Raw genomic sequence first — 23,580 nt, 5'->3', positions numbered from 1 at the left:
CAAATAGCTGATCTGCAGTGGTGCCCTGACCGAGTAGCAGGAGAAGAAGTTCCACGGCGAAAAAAAGTACTAAAACACTTTCTACTCTCATTCGTAAAGAGCGTAGTTTAAATTATACTTACACACAAGTTACTCAAGTGGAAGAAAAAGGAAAGCTAAAAGTTGGAAAAAAGTAAGACGACAAGACGGAGCTACAGCAACAGGCAGCATGCACGTTGGCGCATATGATGCCCACTAACACACATATACAAATGTGCCTTAAATACAGTGTTACAATTAAAGACAGTGTGTCAGTGTAGTTGACCAAACAGACCATGTTTACTCAAGAAGTCATATATTCAATACTGTTTATTTTAGATATAATCTAAAAAATGTCACAAAATTCACTAAATTATATTCTGCTTACATTTTTAAAGTGTGAATTGTCCAAACTGTACACTGACAAAGTGTTCAACTAAAACTCAAGGGAAGTGTTTCCTACAGCAGATGATGGTATCAAAACCATTTGGGACAGATTACATGAATGGCTGGTTAATAAATATCTAATTCCTGATTTTCAACATTACATTAGTTGTTCCTTTTTTCATGCAGAACAAAGCTTTGGATCATTGTGATTGTGATAACAAATTTCTATATAGGCCTACTGGGGACATACATACCTATTGATGCCTCTGGACACATCTTCAGTGATGTTCCTGGAATACTCGGGTGTTTCGGTTCTTTCAACATCATACACCCTCCTCCAGGTGACCAAGCCAGGGCTGATCACACCCCAGCTTGTGTCCACATGACTAGCTACCTATGACTCCATGGCTCTCCTCTTTTGAGCCACAGCCATCTTGAAGCCTTCTCTGCCGCATCAGTGGTACTGCGGATGGCTCACCTCTTCTTCTCTCCCTCAATGCCCAAATGTTTAAAGGCTCTGGCTAAAGAATGGGCTGCAAATCCCCTGCATCCAATCTCCACTGGGAAACACTGCGCTCTCCATCCAGCCGGCTGACAGTCGCTGACCAGTCCTGCGTACTTGGAGAGCTTCCTTTCAAAGGCCTCTTCCAAGCGATCTTCCCATGGGACTGTCAGCTCTGGCAGCACAGCTTTTTTGGTGGACTCAGACCCAAGAACAATGTCTGGGGCAGTGACTGCAATATAGTTGGGGAACTTCAGCTGTCGTTCAAGGTCCTCCAAGAGCTTCCAGTCCCTCGCAGAGGTCAGGATACGTAACACCTACGTAACATTGCAAAAATCAGGCACATCCTATCTCAAAATTATGCAGAAAACTAGTCCATGCCTTTGTTACTTCTAGGCTAGATTATTGCAATTCCTCATTATCAGGCTGCCCGAATAAGTCCCTTAAGACTCTCCAGTTGATCCAGAATGCTGCTGCATGTGTACGGACAAGAACTAGGAAAAGAGATCATATTTCTTCAGTATTAGCTTCTCTGCACTGGCTCCCTGTAAAATCCAGAATACAATTTAAATTAATCCTTCTCCTCACTGACAAAGCTCTCAGTTTGGGTTCAGGAGGCAGACACCATCTCCATATTTAAGAGTAGGCTTAAGACTTTGCTCTTTGATAAAGCTTATAGTTAGGACTGGCTTGGGTGAGTCCCGAACCACGCTGCTATATGCCTAGACTGCCGGGAGACTTCCCATGATGCACCTTTCTCATATCTCCTCCTCTCCCTAGACATCTGTATGCATTCTTATCCCATTAATGCATGTTAAAAACTTGACATCTTTTCTCTTCCGTAATTTTGTGCTTTCTCATCTCTCTCCTCTCTCCTTCTGTTGCTTTCAGCAGGTGCTTCTGCCTCCGGAGCTGCAGAGTCTGGATCTATGATTGTGGGCCTCCTTCTACCCCCATGTTCCTGCTTGATAACCGCTGCTACAATTATTATTACTAGTCTTATTACTATTATTATCATTATTATTCCTATCACTATCATTCCTATTACTATCATTATTATTCCTATCACTGTCATTCCTATTATTATTACTTTATTAATATTACGACTACCGTTACATTATTATTATTTTAAAATTCCAGGTGAAATTTGCATTTTCTCCCTCTCTCTATATCTCTCTCTCCCTCTCTCTCTGTTCAGTCTGGTTCTGCTCAAGATTTCTGCCTCTTAAAAGGAACTTTTTCCTTGCCCCTGTCGCCAAGTGCCTGTTTATGGTCATGGTGGGAATTGTTGGGTCTCTGTAAATAATATAAAGAGTACAGTCTAGACCTGCTCTATAGGAAAAGTGAGATAATCTCTGTTATGAATTGGTGCTATATTAAAAAAATCTCTGATCTCTGCTTTAGCCACCTTTGGCTCACTTGAGTCCCTGTACTGTACCACTTCTCTACTCTTGTTACCTTGAATTCCTCCTCCAAGGATATGAAGGGCAGTTGCAGTTTGTTGTGGTGTCCATAGAGTGCGATGCTGCTCAGTGGCAGCCCCAGTCATCTCCTGAGGTGGTTGTTAAACCTCCTCTCTAAGGTCTTGACTATCGAGTTTGGAACTGCATAGATGAAGAGGGGCCACAGGATTCTGGGAAGAATGCCATGCTGATATACCCAGGCTTTGAACTTCCCAGGTAGGCCAGACTTGTCCATGGATTTCAGCCATCCATCCAACTCGATGCAGGTTGACCGGATGAATGAGTGTCCCTCAGAGAGTTGTCAAAAACTTTGCCCAAGCTCTTGACTGGCTTCTCCATCTTCCCTTTCCTCAGCAACATAGATCTTGATTTGGCTGGTTTGAAACGCATCCAGGCCCACTCCACCAGCTTTTCGAGCCCCTGCAGAACACCAGCAGCCTAGGACTGATTCTGTGGTGACTGTGTGGTCATCCATGAATGCCCTGATGGGTGGTTGCTGTTCTGGGCCCTCTGCACTCTGGTTCAGCAGACTTAGTAAACATGTTCATGGCTAGGGAGAACAGTGTCACAGAGATATTGCACCCTGTGATGATGCCAAGGAACTATCGTAGAAAGAAAATAGTTTCTATATGAAACTGCTCTCAACAAATCTGTGGATTATCTTGAGTAACCGGGTCATGCTTTCTGGAAAGATATTGCTGTTGAGTTTTTAATAAGTATTTTTTTTGGCGCTTTGAGCATCACAAGCCAAGTGCCATCTAGTTCCATTATATTCAAAAAAGGCAGACATCTCTACTGCCGATATCTCTAAAACTCAGCAACTCACACCAAAACAATCTAGATGGATACATAGAACTACACATAAGAGGAAAAATATGTATTTTTGATTTTGGGGTGAACTGTCCCTTTAAGGTTTTCTTTAGCCTACTCAAAACTTTTCAGCTATTGAAAATCATTTGAAAATATAATTTGAATCATATATCATATATACATTATCATTTACATTTTCTTTTTTTCCACGTATAGCCTGATTATTTTTGTTGTCCTTCTTAATCTTATTATTTTATTTAAATTTTAGTTTATATTATTTATTTATTTTTATTGTATTGTATCTTATAGGTTACTGCTGCTCAGATTATATACTGTATAGTATTTGTCTGTATGTTGTTGTTGTTTTGCTTTTTTAATATTGTTGGTTCTGCAAAAACTACAGACACGTTATTTTCTGATGAAAGCTGATATCTCCGATCTTCCCTACAGGATGTGAATGCAGCATGTGTTCAGACAGCGGAAGCTGAGCAGCATCAGGATCAGGATGGGCGGCTAGCAGCTGGTTTGCGTCTCTGCATTAACAGCAGCATCCCCGTGAAGCTCGATGACAGGTGGGTAACATACCATCACACTCATACAGTGTGTGCAGTCTCACTGTTCATTTCTGAAACGGAAAGTTAAAGTTGAACGTGTATGTGCGTATTGTCATCAGTGTAGTGTGTGTTGTGCGGCTCCATGACAGAGCAGTAGCGGCCGTGATGCAGCGCTACAGGTGCACACAGGCTGCCTGTACACATACGGCCTTCACAAGATCACTGTTGCTGCAGTCAGAAGGTCATTAGAAGACGCAGCTTCTCCCGGTGGACGGATGTCCTCTGATCGGCTTTTGCCGAGCTGCTGTAGTAGATGATGGATATTGCAATAAGTCATCTATAATATATTCCAAGTCTAGTTGTAAATCTTAAAAAGTTCTAATTAAAAACTAATAAACTAATTTTGGTCCAGTTGCCCTGCAGCACTTTTCCAGGAGTTAAGTGGTCAAACGATCCATTGGAAGAGCATTTCTGATTAACTAAAGATCAGCAGGACCAGCCACAACCTGGCAACCTAAAAATTGCTCTTATTAATGCCATAGCTATAACTGACTATAACACATTAGTAAATTATTTATTAAACATAATTAAACCCGTTATGAGCAGTGACTTATTAGAAAGTGGTACCAATATTTTTACATTCAAAAACACATATTTAAGCACCAGAACATCTACTGAGTGGACCTTGTGGTGAGATTGTCTTGGCCAACTGCTTTTTCCAAGGTCACAATTAAACTTTCAATGTCAACCCATTTTTTTGTTTATCATATCAGCAAAACTGGCTACACCCTTTGCTGGCTACTGAATCATATGTCCGATTATCCAAAAAACATTGTAGAACCCCCAGTGCTAAATTACTTTATTCAAAAAATGAAATTGCCTTTATTTAAATAATGTGCCAGCTAGCTTAAAGTGTTTTGCCTCAGTGCCCTCAAATTCTGCTAAAGCACATTCTATTAACACTGTAAACATTAGCTCAAGCACAGGGGAGCACTAGTTAAGAATGGTTCAAATCTGTACAGCAGAGGCTGAGAAATCCTGACATTTATAATAATAATAATAAAAATACTTTTAGTGCCAAGTATGGATAAAGCTTCAAAAACACATTCACCATACCCTACCACACCACAAACATCATAATGTAGACACTCCATGCCTGGTAAACATCAACAGCTTTCAAACTCCACACCTCCAGTTTTTGTTTCTGTTCTAAACGTGTACGCCCAAGCTGAGATAACCCTAATGACATCACTATGACATCATCAGGGTTATTTTCTCAGACTTGACAAAACTCCTCCAGAGCCATAGAATCATTTTACAACTGTTGTCACAGGCTGAGTAGGACTAACTCTGACTAGTAACCTGGCCTTAATGTGGAGAATGTCCCCTTTAATAGTAAAATAGAGAACCAAGTCTAGCTCTGTCAGACTGTTGATATCAAATGCACTGCTTTGTATTTGTGTTAATTAGCCTGATATTAATCTTTTTAGACTTGCTTTGAAAGCAAACTGTAACCAGGGTTAAAGTTTACATTTCAATGAAAGGTATAACATGGTAAATGGACTGTACTTGTATAGTGCCTTTCTAGTCTTTCCAACTACTCAAAGCACTTCACACTACATATCACATTCACCCCATTCACACACTGATGCCAACTGCTCATCAGTTCAAAGAAACTAACTAATTTACACACACTCACACACCGAAGGCACAGCCTCGGGAGCAATTTGGGGTTCAGTGTCTTGCCCAAAGACACATCGACATGTGGGCTGGGGGAAGCCGGGATCGAACCGCCAACCTTCCGATCAAGAATAAATTCCCAATAAAAACCTAATCAGTTAATGGTGCTTTAATTCTGCCCCTCTTCTCCTTTCCTCTTACCTGCTTTAGACCCACTGAAATCCTCCTAAGCAGAAAACCACAGAAGAAGAAGTAACAGGGAGGAAGATGGACTCCATCTCTATGATGGGCAGCAGCAGGAGCCCTGTGTTCCTCACAGCCTCCTCCTCCCACCACCTGCACCATGCCCAGGCCTGTTTCCTGCCCAATGGCATGAAGAACGGAGTTGGAGTTGGAGACGCAGGGACCGCCTGCCTGCCTGCCCAGCCCACAGTGGCCATCCTGGGCTCAGGTGACTTCTCCAAGTGCCTGACTATCCGCCTGCTGCGCTGTGGCTTCCGTGTGGTAGTGGGCAGCCGCCATCCCAAACTGGCAGCCCAGTCATTTCCCCATGTGGTGGATGTGACACACCATGAAGACGCAGTGGGAAAGGCCAGCATCGTGTTCCTGGCAATCCGCCGTGAGCACTACTCTGTCCTGTGGGACCTCAAGCATCTACTGGAAGGTAGATAACAACACACATACCCACTGAGAACACTAACTGTCAATTTAAGGGAAGAAGAATTTCTTAACACTTTCTCTTCACTTTTATGCTCTAGTCAATCGCCATGCAACATCACTTTGACAACCGCAAAAGCAGACCTGATGTTCACTGTGATGGAGTAGTTAACTGAAGCACATTGCCATTGCTTTCCTGTTTTCTGCAATATAAAAATCAGCTTGAAGAAATTATAGACTGAAGGAAAATTGGTAGGATTATGTGCATAAAAGGTAAAAAAAATATGCAAGAGTCTTTTAAAAGGAAGAAATAATGTAGTCTAATAGGCTATTAGGCTGGTAAGCTCTTTGGTATAGCCTACACTATGAAGGGGTTGGTCCATATTAAGGGAAGGTTCTGATTTTTGCTATCTTAGTACAATACTCACATGACATTTGTACATTGAAAGAACTTTTGGTCACTCTAATCATTCCTCTTTTCCACACTGGCTGTGAAGTGATCACTTTCCAGTATGATTCTGATGAAAGAAATGAGGGACAAAATCCACAGTCCTTGTTCTGTGTAAAATACATCCGAAAGTTCAAGTTGAGGATTCTCGAAAGCTAAATTGTTTTAAAACGAAATTGCTTCTTTATGTTTCCCCAGACAGTGTTTTGTTGCTGAGCTGCAGTGGAGGTAACACAAAGAGGGAGTAACACAAAAAACTGTAATTTTGGAGGATACCCATTTGATTTGTCTAACTCAGACTGTTAATGCCTTATATTAGCTTCAGCTGAACTTTGAGATTCATTTTTACACAGAACGAGAACTGTTGATTTTCTCCTCCCCATCTCTTACAATGTAGATGCATTACAAAATGATCTCTTCATGGGCAGTATGGACAGGAGGAATGATTGTGTGTGATTAAGGTGAGTGTTAGGATAGACTTGAAAATTTGGAACTTATCCTTTAACATTTCAGCATATATTATGGTGAATGGTTAATCACATTCATAATACATGCTGCCAACAACAAAGATAGTTAGAGTCAGAGGCAACACCAAGGAGGTTTTACTGTCTAGTATGGCACTAATTGCCATAGTTCAGTCATACAATCCCAAATAGCCTAGAGAAGCCTATTGTGCAGCTGTAGTTGTAGCTGACAGCCCTAGTTTAGTATATATTTAATGTTATTAACTACAGAAGTCATGTGTGTTTTTCTTTTTGTCCGGCAGGCAAGATCCTGGTGGATGTGAGTAACAACAGGAGGGTGGACCAGTATCCAGAGTCTAACGCTGAGTATCTGGCTTCACTGCTGCCAGACTCCATCGTGGTCAAAAGCTTCAACGTCATCTCAGCCTGGGCCATGCAGCAGAGTTGCCCTAAAGATGCCAGCACACAGGTACAATGAAACATATTCTATTCTTTGAAAAAGAATAATGGCTTTTCACTTCAACAACAAACAAAGTTTTTTGTTCAGTTGTCACCAAGATGCCTCAGTTATCATAAAGTCAGTAGTATGAATCTTCAGTCACATGGTCTCTTTTGTTGGATGTGAATGTCCTCCCTGCTCTGCTTTGAAGAAATATTCACAGACAAAAACTTGGTAATAAGTGTGTATTTACAGTGGTGTGAAAAAGTGTTTGCCCCCTTCCTGATTTCTGTTTGTCACACTTAAATGTTTCAGATCATCAAACAAATTTAAATATTAGTCAAAGATAACTCAAGTAAACACAAAATTCAGTTTTTAAATGAAGGTTGCTATTATTAAGGGAAAACAAAATCCAAACCTACACGGCCCTGTGTGAAATAGTGATTGCCCCCTAAACCTGTTTGGGCCAGCCTAAGCGTTTGCGATAACTTGCAATGAGTCTTTTACAGCGCTGTGCAGGTCAGGTCAGACAGCAGTGTTTCTTTGCTGGTCCTCGGATGCCCACTGTTGTGGGATGCAAAAGTCTTTGATGCAACTTAGACTGCCATAAGAATTAGGGCAGCCAGCAGGCAGGTGCTATGTACGATGAATCTTGATTCGTAGACTGCTGGCTGGCGTCGGATAGAAGCTCTGCTAAACTTCCTTTCTATACACGTTTAGATAAACTTGAAAATAATTTAATTGGCTGATTGACACTACTTTCAAAGTTATTATCAAAGCGAGATTGCCTGGAATGCAAAAAGGCTTAACAAAAAGAAATTAGGTATGTTTTCACTAAGATTAAAATACATGTAACTTAGACGAGAAAGGAAAAATGTAGGAAAAGGAAATCTCTGGAGAAAAGGTTAACTAAGAGGAGCAGCGGTTAGGATCTCCTTAGGGATGGAGAGCGAAAAACGAAGAGCAATGAACAAAGGAGATCTAATGGTTTTATCCACTGTTAGGTATAGTCGTGAATTGGAGGCAGAGAAGCGAATTTTTCGCGCCAACTTGCTATGCGCCTCTCCTTTTCTTTGTTCTGATAAGAAAACGTGGTTTCCTTTACTTTTATGGATTTATTTAATTTCATATTTTATGCACAATTGTCACATACTTCCTCATCATTATAGTCAATCCACTGTGATTCTAACATCGAATAGTATGAAATGTTTTGCATAAAACATTTAACAAGGCATATGGTTTAAGCAGAAATCATATTTCAGAATATCATTCATTCAGTTACATAATATTTCTAACTACTTTAACTGTTAGAGCATAATTTCTAATACTGATAATAGGAAAGCAGAAGGCTAAACAACAGTTTAATCACACATTATAAAAAGTCACATTCTTATACAAATCATTTTGCATTCTTAATATTACAGAGACCCCATCATCAGTGGTCACTAGATGGCAGTATGGTCACATGGTAAACAAGTGAATGAATAATTCAGTTGTTCTATATCATACAGACATCATAGTTGGGCTATTCTACAAGAAAACATGTGCTAAGTAAAGTTAGCTAGATTACTGACCGGTTTGTCATTTGATTTTAATTTTAATTCACATTTGGTTTAGCAAAAGAGGGAGATTTATGTCACATTTGCTGAGATCCTTATCTTCCTTTCACCAGAGAAAGAGAAAGGGGCCAATATGATCCTTGTGTGTGTGTGTGTGTGTGTGAGTGTGAAAGAGTGAAAGTCTTATACATAGAGGGCACGACTGTTCCTTTAGTTTTAATTTGATTGGCATTTATTCAGTCTTAAAAGTAAGACTCCAGTCTTTTTCCTTAATGAAGGTAATTCACTGATTATTTGGTAGGTTTTGTTTTCCTTGTTGTTGTAGCCAGTTGAATTAGAAGAACGAGTCTTGGCTATTCCCACCTCTGCTGTTAATCTTATTATCATGACAAGACCCATAACTCCAGAGGGAGCCAGAGCGTCTCGGTACCAGGTCTGGAAGGTGTCGGAATGACACTTTTACTTGTTGATGTGTGCTAAGTCGCTTATAAATCCAGGGAAAGTTAAGGAAGGATGTTTATTTAAATCCTAGAGAAATTTTGCAAGGCCATAAACAGTTCCTCCCTTTTGGCCTTCTCAAAACACTCACCTCCAGTCTTCGTGATTGCATGATGAAATTTGAAGATAGAGGGACTGATCCCTACAACATTCATACTCAAATGTTGCCACTAAAGTACTTTAGATACTGAGTCCATTTCAAGGCTCACTAAGACATCATGATTAGTTCAGATCTGGGTTTTATCTTATAACCTTAGAGCTGGAAAAACCTGATATATATTTAGACTGCTTTTCTCCTATCGACCTTCTTCAACTAACTTCAACGATTAATTCATCTAAGCCACCAATCTGTCTCTTAGACTCCATTCCAACTAGGCTGCTTAAAGAAGTTTTACCCTTTGTTAGCACTTCTTTACTGGATATGATGAATCTGTCTTTATTAACAGGCTATGTCCCACAGTCTTTTAAAATAGCTGTAATTAAACCCCTTCTTAAAAAGCCCACTCTTGATCTGGGAATTTTAGCCAACTATAGACCTATATCTAGCCTTCCCTTTCTCTCTTAAGATACTTGAGAAAGCAGTCATCAATCAATTGTGTGACTTTCTAAATAACAATAGTTTATTTGAGGATTTTCAGTCAGAATTTAGAGTGCATCATAGCACAGAGACAGCACTGGTGAAAATTACAAATGACCTTTTAATTGCATGAGACAAAGGACTTGTCTCTGTACTGGTCTTGTTAGATCGACATCGTAGATCATCACATCCTATTACAGAGACTGGAACATTCAATTGTTATTAAAGAAACTGCACTAAGTTGGTTTCCTATCTATCAGATCAATCTCAGTTTGTACATGTTAACAGTGAGTCCTCCGTGCAGTTACTCACGGAGTTCCACAAGGTTCGGTGCTTGGACCAATTCTATTTACCTTATATATGCTTCCTTTAGGCAATATTATTAGGAAACACTCCATAAACTTCGATCAAGCCAGATGAAACTAAGCAGTTAGCTAAACTTCAAGCATCCCTTAAGGACATAAAAACCTGAATGACCTGCAATTTTCTGATGTTAAACTCTGACAAAACTGAAGTTATTGTACTTGGCCCCAAACACCTCTGAGAAACATTATCTAAAGATATAGTTGCTCTAGATGGCATTGCTCTGCCCTCCAGCACCACCGTAAGGAACCTCAGAGTTATCTTTGATCAGGATTTATCCTTTAACTCCCACATGAAACAAACTTCAAAGACTGCCTTCTTTCACCTATGTAACATTGCACAAATCAGGCACATTCTGTCTCAAAATGATGCTGTAAAAGTAGTCCATGCATTTGTTACTTCTGGGGGGCTGGCACCATCACTAAGGAGTTTTTCTTACTGTCAACAAATCCCATGCAAGGGCAAAACCAACAACCTGTTATTCCGCCTCTTTATACTTACTGTCTTCCCTACCCTGTCTGTGGCTCACAGCCCCAAGCCCATTTGTTCCTACTGGAGGTGTAAAACTTTAAAACAGCTTACAAATATATAGTTTAATTTTAAAAAAAAAGGCTCAGTAATTTCCTAAAACAGTTTTTAGCAAACGTCACTCAAACAGGAGGAAATTATGCATTTGTTGGGGGCTATTTTCGGATTAATCCACATTTGGTGCTCTAGTTAGAGTGTGTGTGTTCATGGCAATGAAGGAACATGTCACCCAGTGCAACAGTGTTTAGTGATATCGTAGAAAAGGTTTCAGTCGTAGTCATCTGGACACTGTTTTCAGAATCAAGACGTTTCGGCTCCCATCCGGAAGTCATTCTCAATTGTGAAAAAATTGGATGGGAACTGGAAATTTAAGCTACTCTGAGTTACATAAGCCCTGCCCTCAGGAAGGAATCTGCCTGAGTATCTGTTAATAGCTAGTTTCACCTGAAACTGACCTAATAGTTTCAAGATGGACCAGTAATCAGGCCTATTGTTCTCTGGCTGCATCTACTTCATCACTGTTAAGTGCCTGATTAGCATGTGATAGGCGTGACCAAGGTGATAATACACTCTGATAGACTTTGGGCAGATTAAATCTCAGACCACCATTTCTGTTCATAGAGGGGTTCTCTTTTTTCACAAAAATGGCTTCCTTGACGCCCCGTTCAAACCAACTCTTCTCTCTACTAAGAATCTTCACCTCGCTGTCTTCAAATGTGTGGTTTGTAGCTTTTAAATGCAAATGCACGGCGCTCTGTAATCCTGAGTTAGCGTGTCGTCTGTGCTGATAAAGTCTTTTGTGAAGTGGCTGTTTGGTTTCGCCTTTGTACCGTTCCTGACAGTGGAAAAACAGTGTCCAGATGACTACGACTGAAACCTTTTCTACGATAGAACACTCCTGGACGAATGAGGGACTACACCGTCAGTGTTTAGTGATGTGTTTTTAATAGTTTTTGGACAACAATGGAGCTCTGTGACAGAGGAATATGTCATACTGTACAGTCCCTGACAAAAGTCTTGTCGATTATCTATTTTGTAGAAACACCGGTTATTAACCTGACTTTTAGTCAAGTCAAGTCAAGTCAAGTCTGCTTTATTGTCAATTCTTCCACACGTACATTACATACATACAGAGAATCGAAATTGTGTTACTCTCAGACCCCCGGTGCATACAGATAACACTAACAGTAGAGCCTAAAATCTAGATCAAATATAAAATATAAGCTAAAACTATACAATAAGGGAATACAAAAAAGAGACATAATAAAAAAATAAAATAAAATAAAAATAGGTTGACTAAAAGCAGCGCAAGGCACATGGCAGATAAAGGGCAAACCAGTGAACAAACAGTGCAGATAAAAAGATAGAGCTTATTTTAATTAAACTGACTGAGGTTGTAGAATGCCGTCAGTTCCATGGTGAATGAGGTAGTGAGCAGACCAATGCTACACAAAGTGACTGGTGCATGACATCGTATGTCAGTGGAAGGTCCTGGGGATGTGTGATCTTGGGGGGGGGGGGTTCATAGTTCAGTGGTGCCTGGGGCAGAAGAGGGACGGGGGGGCAAGTTTGGGAGCGAGTTCAGCTTCCTGACAGCCTGATGGATGAAGCTGTCCTTCAGTCTGTTGGTCTTGGCCTGGAGACTCCGCAGTCTCCTCCCTGATGGCAGCAGACTGAAGAAGCTGTGTGACGGGTGTGTGGGATCACCTGCAATGCAGAGGGCTTTGCAAGTGAGACGGGTTCCATAAATGTCCTGGAGGGAGGGGAGAGAGACACCAATGATCTTCTCAGCTGCTCTCACTGTGCGTTGCAGAGTCTTCCGGCAGGACGCGTTGCAGGCGCCATACCACACAGTGATGCAGCTAGTCAGAATGCTCTCGATGGTGCCTCTGTAGAAGGTGTACATGATGGGGGGTGGGGCTCTGGCTCTCCTCAGTTTGCGGAGGAAGTAGAGACGCTGCTGTGATTTCTTGGCCAGTGCTGCAGTGTTGTCGGTCCAGGTTCACTTGGTGTTAGAAATAGCTCATATGAAAAGCTAAAACGCTCCCAAATGATGTTTAATTCACTGAAATAAATTAGTTTCACTGAAAAAAGATTTATCATTTAATCAAGACAGAAAGGTCCAATTTTGGCAAGACAAAAGTTTTGTCGCCTATACAGAAATTGAACAAATTTACTGCAAATCCAAAAATATGTCAGCAAATTAAGTAGTGGTGCTGTGAGATCCAAATTTAATATCTTGTATGACTTCCATTAGCTTGAAGGACTGCATCCATGCGGTTTGGCAAGGATTCATACAATTTATTGATGAAGTCATCAGGAATAGCAAAGAAAGCAGTCTTGCATGCCTCCCAGAGTTCTTTGGTTTCGTCTTCCATGCTTCCTCTTTCATCCTACCCCACAAATGCTCAATGATGTTCATGTCTGGTGACTGGGCTGGCCAATCCTGGAGCATCTTGATCTTCTTCGCCTTGAGGAACTTTGATGTTGAGGTGGAAGTATGCAATGGAGCACCGTCCTGCTGCAGAATTTGGCCTCTTTTATGGTTGGGAATATAAGAGGTAGCTAAGATTTCTTGGTATTTTAGACTATTGATGTTGCCTTCCACCCTGCAGATCTCTCGCACACCCCCATACTGGATGTAACCCCAGACCACGATTTTTCTGCCACCAAACTTCACTGTTTTCTGGGTGAATCTCGGATCCATGTGGGCTCCAGTAGGTCTCCTGCAATATTTGCGGCGACTGTGGTGTAATTCAACAGAAGATTCATCTGAAAAATCCACCTTCTGCCACTTTTCCAGTGTCCATCCTTTTAGCAAGCTGTGGGCCTTGGCAAATGCCACATGGTTTTTCAATTGTCTTTTGTTTAGTGCTGGCTTGTGGGCACTGATTCGACCATGGAGGCCATTTTGAGACAGAATCCGACAAACTGTTCTGGTTGACACAGGGACTTCAGGTGACCAGGTCTCGTGGAGCTCTGCTGCAGTGGAAAATGGGCTGGCCTTGGATTTTTGAGCCAACAAACGGTCCTCTCGAGCAGTTGTCTCGGGTCTGCCTGACCTGGGCTTGTCAAAAACGTCTCCAATCTCTTCAAATCTTTTTTTTAATCCTCTGTACTTGACGCTGAGACACATTGAAGGTGTCTGCCACATCAGCAGTGGATCTGGTCTTCAGCCTCTTGATAATCAAAACTTTAGTCTCAGGGTGAATCTTCGGCATGTTTGCAGAGGTCTAGATGCAGTTGATGTGAAGGTCCAGTGTACTGGAGTTCTTTTTATACATACCTGGGACCTAATTGATCCATTATTAGTCACAGGTGAAACTCATACGACAAGGCAACAACACTTATGTCTTTGCAAAAATTGACTCAATGGGTTTTACCAAGCTGTGAATATTAGAATACTTTTTGACAGTTTCGTTTTGCACTGAAACATTATTACAAAAGCTGTTGGGATTAAAATGAGCCATTTCTTGTAAAAATATCTTGATTAGAAATATATTTCAGCTGCACTTCAGGTCATTTTGTACACAAGCGACAAGACTTTTGTCAGGGACTGTATGTCATGTGTCATATGTCCTCCCCTCTCTGTTCTATTCCTCCTGGTTGTCTGCAATGAACCTCTAACCAGTCCTCCTCTTTGTAATCCTGGCTCTGTGTAGGTGTTCATCTGCGGTGACTCGGTGGAGGCCAGACAGCATATTATGGAACTAGCCCGCCAGCTCAACTTCCAGCCGGTGGATATGGGCGCCCTGTCTTCTTCGCGGGAAATTGAGAACATGCCCATACAGTTATTTCCTGGCTGGAAGGGTCCCGTCCTTGCTGCCGTGGCCCTCTCCATCTTCTTTTTTGCCTACTCTTTTGTACGAGATATCATCCACCCATATATGAAATACAAGCAGAGTGACTTCTACAAGATCCCCATAGAGATGGTGAACCGAACACTGCCCACTGTTGCAATCACTCTCTTGGCCCTGGTGTACCTGGCAGGCCAGCTGGCAGCCGCCCACCAGCTCTATTATGGTACCAAGTACAGGCATTTCCCACACTGGCTAGAGGGCTGGCTGCAGAGCCGGAAACAGCTGGGCCTCCTCAGCTTCTTCCTGGCTGCTGTTCATGTTCTTTACAGCCTCTGTCTGCCCATGAGGAGGTCTGAGAGATACCTGCTGCTCAACACCGCCTACCAGCAGGTCAGTTGGATGGAGGACACCATGTCCACACTGATACTCATAAATCTGACCTTCCTCCCACACAAAGTTGGCATTTTCTACCAAAATTAACGGAATAGTTCAACATTTTGAGAAATATGATATTTTGCTCCAATGATACCAGTGATACAAGAAGTTTAGGCTAGTTTAGCATAAAGACTGGCAGCAGGGGCAAAGTCCAATGTTCAAAAATACGCCTACCAAAACCTATAAAGTTCAGCTGGACACAGCTTCTTGTCGTCACAGTGAGGTTGCAAGGTTTGGTACCATTGTGCCTGTACAAAACCAACAGACTAAAACCAAAACCTGTGCTCACTGACTGTATTTGGCAACCAGCACTATATCCACAGATGCTGCACAATAGTCTTAGGCGGATGGATACACTGTTGTTTGTCAAGAAATCATTCCAGCACATAACTCTCCCTAAAACCACAAATGATCATTTCTGTCTATGTACAGGATAAGGAAGATGTTAATGACGTTGTTAATTTGTGAGCTTCAGAGGTGTTGGTAGGTGTATTTTTTGACTTTGGACAGAGCCAGGCTAGCTGTTTCTCCCTGCTTCCAGTCTTGCTAAACTAGGCTAACTATGACCTATAACCTTGTCCACTCTGTACTAAACACACAGAAAAAAGATTGATATCCATCTTCTTATCTCACTCTCAGAAAAAAAGCAAATATGCATATTTCCTTTGAACCACTCCTTTAAGCTATTTAATAGACAGGAGGTCCAGTTTGGATTAATTTATAAATACACCAGTCTCAGATTTTATTCAATTCAGTTCAGTTTTATTTATATAGCACCAATTCATAACAGAAGTTATCTATATATCTATAATGACCTATGATGACCTTTACGATGCAGTGAAATGGAATTTTCAAATCTGATAACTTTGTCACTAACATGTTTGTGGCACCAATGTGAAGAGGCTGTCTTTCTGTGACAATGATTATCTCAATTTTACAATATAGTATACAGACTTACGATGTTTTCTACAAGCTTTGAGCAAAAATTACCATAAAAATCAAATCAAAATGATGATACAGTTAATATCTTTCCACTGCTGAATTATATGTCCATATAGAAAGGACGTCCACTTCTTTCAGTGAAAACACAAATACATGCTAAATTTCCTGAAATAATCCAAAGCAGTACACACTACTTATACATAATCCAATTCTGTACAGACGACAGTGGGTGTCTGTATAAATGGATGTTTTACACATGTGCAATCAGTCATACATTTCTACAGTCATAATTTCTGGTAATGTCCAGAAGGGTCCATGCAAACATCTGTGCAGACATGCACTAATTTAATTGAAAATTTGTTTGGGAAATTAGGGGCTAAGCAGCTCACTTTTGTCCCACGTCCCTTTTGCTGGTTAATCTGGCCATGTACAAAACAAGAAGTGAAATATGATTGTGGTGAATTCCATCTTGAGCATCCTCTCTGTTGGCAGATCCATGCTAATGTGGAGAATGCGTGGAATGAGGAGGAGGTGTGGAGGGTGGAGATGTACGTTTCCTTTGGGATCATGAGTCTCGGGCTCTTGTCACTCCTGGCCATCACCTCCATCCCCTCTGTCCATAGCACACTCAACTGGAGGGAGTTCAGCTTCATACAGGTACAAACATATAAACCAGGGGTTTTCCAAGTCTTGACACTGGATTACTTTGATCCTGAAGAAAACTTAAAAATGTGATAACTCTCAGGCAAGTTCAGGGGTTATAAGGTGCATCTTTTTTCTATGATTTCTAAGTGGATTTATGAATGTTTTTGTACGATGGACAAAGCTTTAATGATATCCCCAGAAAGTGTAAGTTACACTGAAACTAAAAATATGTGTGTCATATCTGTGTGTTGAGATTTGACTGAGTTATGTCTCGGAGAAGAAGGAGTACAGTTTTTGATGCAAATTGCAGCAATTGGGCGCTAAGGGTTTTAAAGTACCTTAGATGCCTTCATGAGCTGTGTGTCACAGCCACTGCTGCTACCTGTAACTGCTGACTGTGTTGGTGAGTTGGCCAAATCAGCGGGCCAATCTACCATAACTAACTTCCAGTTGTTTTTAGAACACCAGCATCCACCTGTCCCTTTCACCTCACACAGTATCTTTGCCTCACACCTCTCCCTCCGCCTGCATCTCCCCTGTGCCCCCCTGTTAAGGGACGCTTAATAGTTTGAAAACCCCTGATATAAACAGTAAAGACTAAGTAAGCAGGAGAAATAACTTAAATAGACAGCCAAACTGCAAAGGCTACATTGGATGTGTGTTACACAGAGTGAAGTTTTTCACATGGGAATCTTACAGTGTAACTGGAGTTGTGTGTCTGAACTGGCTCGCTGGCTTTGCTCTCTTTGCTGTCTGATCACAGGAGTTGTTACTGTATGTACCATCATGAGTCTTCCTGTCTTTACTCCAGTCCACTCTGGGCTACATCGCCCTGCTCATTGCTACCTTCCACGGCCTGCTGTTTGGCTGGAAGCGAGCCTTTGAGGAAGAAGCCTACCGTTTCTACCTGCCCCCCAGCTTCGTGGTGGCCCTTGTCCTGCCAGTATGTGTCATACTGGGGAAGGTGCTGATGCTGCTCCCCTGTGTGGCCCGCAAGCTCCACCGGATCCGCCAGGGCCAGGATAGCAGTCAGTACCGGTGCCAGCGCCTGGAGCCGGTAGGCTCAGCAGCCCACATTTCACCTGAAAGAGTCACCATCATGTGATTGATGCAGCACTGTCTGCTTCTTCATTGGGATTTTTACATATACTGCCATAGTTAGCTGTTTTATTGAGCAAATTAACACTATTTATTCATGTGATTCTCATTGAGAGGGCATATTATTCTTACTATGTTACTGTGAACAGTTTTTGCTGACATGTGAATTGTGTACTTGTGTACTTATTAGCTGTTACTACTCACTATAACTACTGACCTTGTATGACTATGAATGTTACAGTTTGCCCATCTAGATTGTAAAATGGAATATTCTTCCCTTGACAATATGCTCTAAGTCCTTTGCCAATATTTTCCCCAATGTGAACTCTGTGAAAACAGTTGTATAATGTCTTCTGTGGCTTTGTCAAGTCTATGAAAATAACCCTGATGATGTTATAGTGTCAAGGAGGGTGGAGACTACAGCTTTATAACAGAAAGCCTGTGTTTTAAAATGGGGGGCATGGACTTGGGACATGGAAGATGTGGGTGTTTACTAGGCAGAGATGGTCAAATGAAAAGACACTACTCAGTTGCATCATGGGAAGTGTAGGATCCAGTGTTTCTGGAGCTTACTACTGAGTTGCATTGTGGGAAGTACAGTCCAGTGTTTTTGACCTATATTAGAGACTAAAAGTCAGGACATCTCAGCTTCAGCTGCACTGATTTTTGACCATTCTTTTTTTTTATCTGTCAACTTTAATTATGTACAGTATATCTGCTTGTAGGTTGACACATTTCATACAATACAAATATCTTTGCTTTTATTCTTACAGCTCACAACAATATAACATTGAATTGGCAAATGTGTATGCAACATAGAAGAAATCCTTTATTTATCAGATTGGAGAACATTACTAGTTACTATTATCTCCGTCAATGCTTGAAAATGTTCTCATTTTTGGTGACAATGTCACACCTCAAACTGTCAAGAAGTGTTTTGAGGTTTTTGTTGATTCTGTATCACTATGTTATGTTTTTCTGACTTTCATGTCTGTCTTACTGTACCACTGAATATTGTGTCCATCTGTCATGCTCTAATCAATGAGCTCCATGGCTTTGATTAAGAATTTAACAGACACTATTATAACAGTGTTATTTGTGACAGACATTTTATTGAATGCAGGCAGCTTAGCTTAGCTGACAGCACAACCACAGGAACTGATGCAGTTAGTGAAGCTGTATCAAAACTGAATTATGAAATAGATGTATGTGTACCATTTCCATCAGCACTGTTACGTTTAACTTTGTGGGCTGATGTAACAAAACTTCTGCTGTTTCCTACAGCAGGAAGATGATCAATGAACTGCTCAGTTCATTAATTTTATTGAGTTCACCAATACATTTACTATTCTGACACTCCTTCCAAGAACTTAGAAAAACTTTTAAATCAGTCCATGATTTCACTTGCATTACCATGTAGCAGTAATGTGACAATAGGAAATAAAAAATATAATGTTCACTGTGATCATCAATCTAAAGCATGTTTCAAGTCTCTGCAGGTTTATTTTCAAACTGTACTGAAATGTGTAAAAAGCAATGGCTGCAATACAGTAGCAATTATTTTAGACAGTGTTTACTGCTCTATATCTTGCCAGTTAATTCATCAGGCCATACACGTTACATCTTCCTGGTCTTTGATAAAATTCAGCTTTGGCATGACTGCAGTGATCATTCCAATAAGGAGAGAACAGTATTGGGGTTAGCAACAGAGAAAGAGATATAGGAGACAGAATCCCACAGAGTCTAGACTGTGGTGGTGGTGGTGGAAAAGCCTGCAGATGGATAAAGGACACTCAGTTAAATCTCCATGGACATCCTGGAGGTCATAGTGGTGATAGAGAGGTGGTGGGTTGTTCAGAACTGTATTTAGGGAGTAATTCTATTGAGGAATGTGGTCAGAAGGATCATTGACCAAATATGGTGACATCAGAATTGTGAATGTAGGGACTTTGACAGCATGGGGAAGTGGGCGACTGTTGCTTAGTGGTAGAGCGGGTCGTCCACCAATCAGAAGGTTCGATCCCGGCTTCCCCCAGCCCACATGTCGAAGAGACACTGAAACCCAAATTGCTCCCAAGGGCTGTGCCTTCATGAATGTTGTGTAAATGATTAGTTACTTTGATGAGTTCTGCCATCGCTGGTGAATATGTAGCTGAAGCGCTTTGAGTAGTCAGAAAGACAGTCCATTTACCATGATGAAGATTAGAATAGAGGAAATTTCAGAAAGAATTGTCAGCTGTGAGACCTTATATAGGCTTGTGCCTTTCCAAATCATGTCCAATCAATTGAATTTAAGGTGTAGAAACACAAAAAGATGATCATACTTATGTCAGTGTGATATTTCATTTTTTTGTTTTCAAACAATTCCTAAAATCCAAGTCAGTATGTTTACAACTTCTAAGAAATAGTCTTAAGTCTGATGAGTTTTGTATAAAGAAGCTTAAAGTAACTTTGACTAAAGTCTCTGAGTTAAATAACAACTACCATCATGTCTACTACTAATTCCCTCCCTCAAGCACTAAATCAGCCAATAGCAAGCCTCCGGAAGGTGCCGTATCATGGCTGCATCACAGCAGCCATCACAGCTTGTCATTTTTATCAGCTTGTATGGCATGCATAAACATTCAGAAATGTTAAGACAGGTCTCAGCTCCTAAATCATTTCAGAGAGCTTCAGAGGTCTCCTCAGTCCCTTAGGAGTGACTAGCAGGTGGCTGTGTTACAACACAAGGTCAGAGGATACACACTTTTTTTTTACCAAATAACAGATTTTGCAAATATCTAATGACAAGTTAATAAAAAAGATAGTCTGTCTCAACACCCACACAACATGAAAAAAATGAAATCATCAAATTCTTGACATGATAGATTCAGCTCATCAACAGAATAAAAATGTTCAGATAAGTTTGATTCTTCCTAATGTATAACATAACCGCAATTCTAATCCTTGTTAATATTTCTATTGGCCAGGCTGTAATACAATAATTAAGCTGCTTCTAAATATATAAACTTACCAGTAAATATTTTAGTGAAATGATTCATTTTTAGGTTGACCCTTGTGTTCTATTTCAATTTTAAAAAAAATAACAGTTAAACATGTATGATTATCATGCCTGTTCCAAGAAGCAGGTGAACTGAGTTGCCTGAATAACTTTGCTGAGTGAAACCTGGGGCAGGTCTTTTGACATCAGTCCATTTTCTAGATTAGATGGGGCTCTGGGTCTTTCTCTGCAGTCTATCCAAATAGCTCTGTAAAACTGCTTCTTGGAACAGGCCCCAAGTGTTCATGTTCAACATGTTCTTGTTTACTGCCCATAACCATGATGTAAGGAAGGTAAGAGCCCATCTAAAAGCTGGGTTATTTAGTTTCTGTGTGGGTTTCCTCCCATGTTCTCAATGCAGGTCAGGTTAACTAGAAACTAAAATGCATGGGTGTAAATGTATTTGTCTGTCTATACATGTTAGCCCTGTGACAAATTGGTTACCTGTCAGCATAATGAGGAAAAGCAACATACATATATAGTATAAAAATAATTTTAATGAAAACCCATCACACTTAAATGTCATATTACAATCTCATCATGGCAAATAAAATTCACAACACATTTTGATTCCTTAGTTTAAGAAAAAAATGCTAAAACAAAGTCAGTTAGAACTCACAGTAACAAAGTGTGGATGGTTTGAGTTGGCAAATGAAACAACAATGACGTGTTAACAGTGCAGGACTAAAATAAACAGATTTTTAAAAGGTCCATTTTCTTTCAACAAATGAACTTCTGCCAATAGGCTGAAATAATGACACTCACACTGCCAAGAAAACAAATGTACAGTGTCATTGCTTAGTCATTGGGAGCCACTTCAAATCGGCACATGTAGTCTCAAGTAAAATTGTATTGTGTGTTGGAGACTATTTTGCAACCAAAAATCTATCAGTCAGGCAATGACAAACAATTTCAAAGCTGTTTTTATTACAAGAAATGCTTTGTTGTGGGGTTTTACATGTGCCAAATTTAAAAGTAGGCATCTATGGTAGTCTAGTAATTTAAATTTGTGATGCACATTGTATTTTGGCCAATAAACAAGAACACTTAATTGTATACTTTGTTAAAGGGATTGGGCATGAAGGTGGCCATAAGAAAATGGGTAGTCCACTGCTTCCTCCTGTTAAGTTGACACTGCAGAAGAGCACCTACTAAAATGTTCCTAAACTTGTCCATTTTATAAAACTCACAGCTGTCAGAAGGCCTATATCTGTACACCAGCTATAATATAAACTCATATCTGGGAGCGCAGCTGCTCCAGGTGAGGCAGCAGCTCCTGGGAACTGGGTCTGCAGCGGCCCTCACCGCTCCAGCACTGGCTCAGTAGAGTCCTATACACCCTACCCTGCTCCGACTGAAACACCGGATGGTTCTGAACAGACGGTCGCAGGTTGTGCGCCACAACCGCGTAGAGCACGTGCTGCCTGTCGCCGGTGTAGGGCTGTTCTCTGGTGATCAGCTGCCACAAGGTGATCCCGAAAGAGAAGATATCCGCTTTCGGAGACACTCCCTCGCCTTTCAGCAGCTCCGGGGCTCTGTGCGTGTACGTGCCGCCTACGTGGCTCAGATGGGGGCTGATAGCGCTCACTTCACATCCACGGTCCAGTTTCAAAGAACAGCCAAAATCGGCAATTTTGCAGACGTCTTCACTTGACACCAACACGTTAGCTGGTTTAATGTCCAGATGCACAACGGTGTGGGAATGAAGGAACCGCAAGCCATGTACAATGTCTGTGGAGTACCTGAGCCACCTATTCTCCCCCAGCGGCTCAGCACATCCGTAAATGATCTGCTGCAGATTTCTGCTCCCCACAAACTCCATCAGTATCGTTCCGATGCTGCTTTCATCTCCAAAATCCGCCGGTACGCAGGTGGTCGCCGCGATGACGCGCACGATGTTTCTGTGGCGCAGGTGTGCTGCGTTCAGTTCGGCCCAGAAGCTCTGCCGGGATGCCAGCTTGTTCTTGGTCCACTTCTTGACTTTCTTCAGTGCGACGGTCTCACCGAGGTACTCCGCCTTGTAGACTGAGCCGAATCCTCCGGAGCCCACAGGCTGGACGGAGCGCAGCTCCTTCCAGTGGATCACAGAGGACCAGAGCCGGCTGGTGACTCTGCCATTGAGCCGCTGTACGGGGACTTGTAAGGTGGAACCGTGGGAGTGTTTGGTCAGCGGACTACTGCACGTCCCGAAGTCCAGACAGGGGTAGATGTTTTGGGGCAGCAGGCGGGACACGGGGATCGGAGAAGGCATCGCGCGTGGTAGAGACTGTGTGCAGCTTGAAGTCTGCTGTTGACTGAACAGTAGCTCTGCAATCTCAAAGCTTTTCAGCACAGACACACGAACACAGCCAGCCACACCGCCACTTAGTGTTGTGGAGTATGTAATGCTTTCTGTTTGGGTTCAACGGGTTCATCCCGATGGTTCAACTCAGTTTACTCTATCTACAGTAGGGGAGGACGGGGTGAATTAGCCACTTTTTGCATCTGTGGTAGTAAAGCACAATGATATTTATATGTGTCAAAACGTAACTATCTTGTGTGCATACCATGGGCTACCTAATCAGCAGCTAGACAGTTGAACAATTTTGTGCAGTGTACAGTTTTAGAAGTACAATAGATTCAGCATGAGGCTGAGGGAGGGAGCTCCACCAAGGAACATGTTACACAGCTCGG

The 23,580-nt window shown here is 41.5% G+C and overlaps 2 protein-coding genes and 1 pseudogene across 3 annotated transcripts; 1 reads left to right on the top strand and 2 right to left on the bottom strand.

Annotated features, from left to right (window-relative positions):
- Positions 1–879: 879 nt before the first annotated feature.
- Positions 880–4,888, bottom strand: LOC122867072 (annotated as a pseudogene).
- Positions 3,633–19,339, top strand: steap2 (STEAP family member 2, metalloreductase). 2 transcript variants are annotated; one of them, XM_044177378.1, is made up of 6 exons: positions 3,633–3,752; positions 5,625–6,078; positions 7,286–7,452; positions 14,610–15,137; positions 16,617–16,781; positions 17,581–19,339. In XM_044177378.1, the coding sequence occupies exons 2-6, from the start codon at positions 5,682–5,684 to the stop codon at positions 17,872–17,874; spliced, it is 1,551 nt and encodes a 516-aa protein (XP_044033313.1). In that variant the 5' UTR covers positions 3,633–3,752; positions 5,625–5,681; the 3' UTR covers positions 17,875–19,339. The 2 variants fall into 2 exon arrangements, with proteins under 2 accessions (XP_044033313.1, XP_044033314.1); XM_044177379.1 differs by lacking the exon at positions 16,617–16,781.
- Positions 19,340–21,384: 2,045 nt separating this feature from the next.
- On the bottom strand, positions 21,385–23,258 carry mos (v-mos Moloney murine sarcoma viral oncogene homolog). The gene has a single exon (XM_044177382.1). The coding sequence runs from the start codon at positions 23,156–23,158 to the stop codon at positions 22,142–22,144; it is 1,017 nt and encodes a 338-aa protein (XP_044033317.1). The 5' UTR covers positions 23,159–23,258; the 3' UTR covers positions 21,385–22,141.
- Between the last annotated feature and the right edge of the window lie 322 nt (positions 23,259–23,580).

Source organism: Siniperca chuatsi, linkage group LG19, assembly GCF_020085105.1.
Source record: "Siniperca chuatsi isolate FFG_IHB_CAS linkage group LG19, ASM2008510v1, whole genome shotgun sequence".
Taxonomy (NCBI): domain Eukaryota; kingdom Metazoa; phylum Chordata; class Actinopteri; order Centrarchiformes; family Sinipercidae; genus Siniperca; species Siniperca chuatsi.
This window is presented reverse-complemented; position numbering and strand designations above follow the sequence as displayed.

Bases quoted from the DNA above. Each gene is read 5' to 3' on its own strand.
- steap2 (XM_044177378.1), top strand. From the start codon at position 5,682: ATGGACTCCATCTCTATGATGGGCAGCAGCAGGAGCCCTGTGTTCCTC. The intron at 15,138-16,616 runs GTCAGTTGGATG...CTCTGTTGGCAG, and splicing joins TCAACACCGCCTACCAGCAG to ATCCATGCTAATGTGGAGAA. The intron at 16,782-17,580 runs GTACAAACATAT...TCTTTACTCCAG, and splicing joins GGGAGTTCAGCTTCATACAG to TCCACTCTGGGCTACATCGC.
- mos (XM_044177382.1), bottom strand. From the start codon at position 23,158: ATGCCTTCTCCGATCCCCGTGTCCCGCCTGCTGCCCCAAAACATCTAC.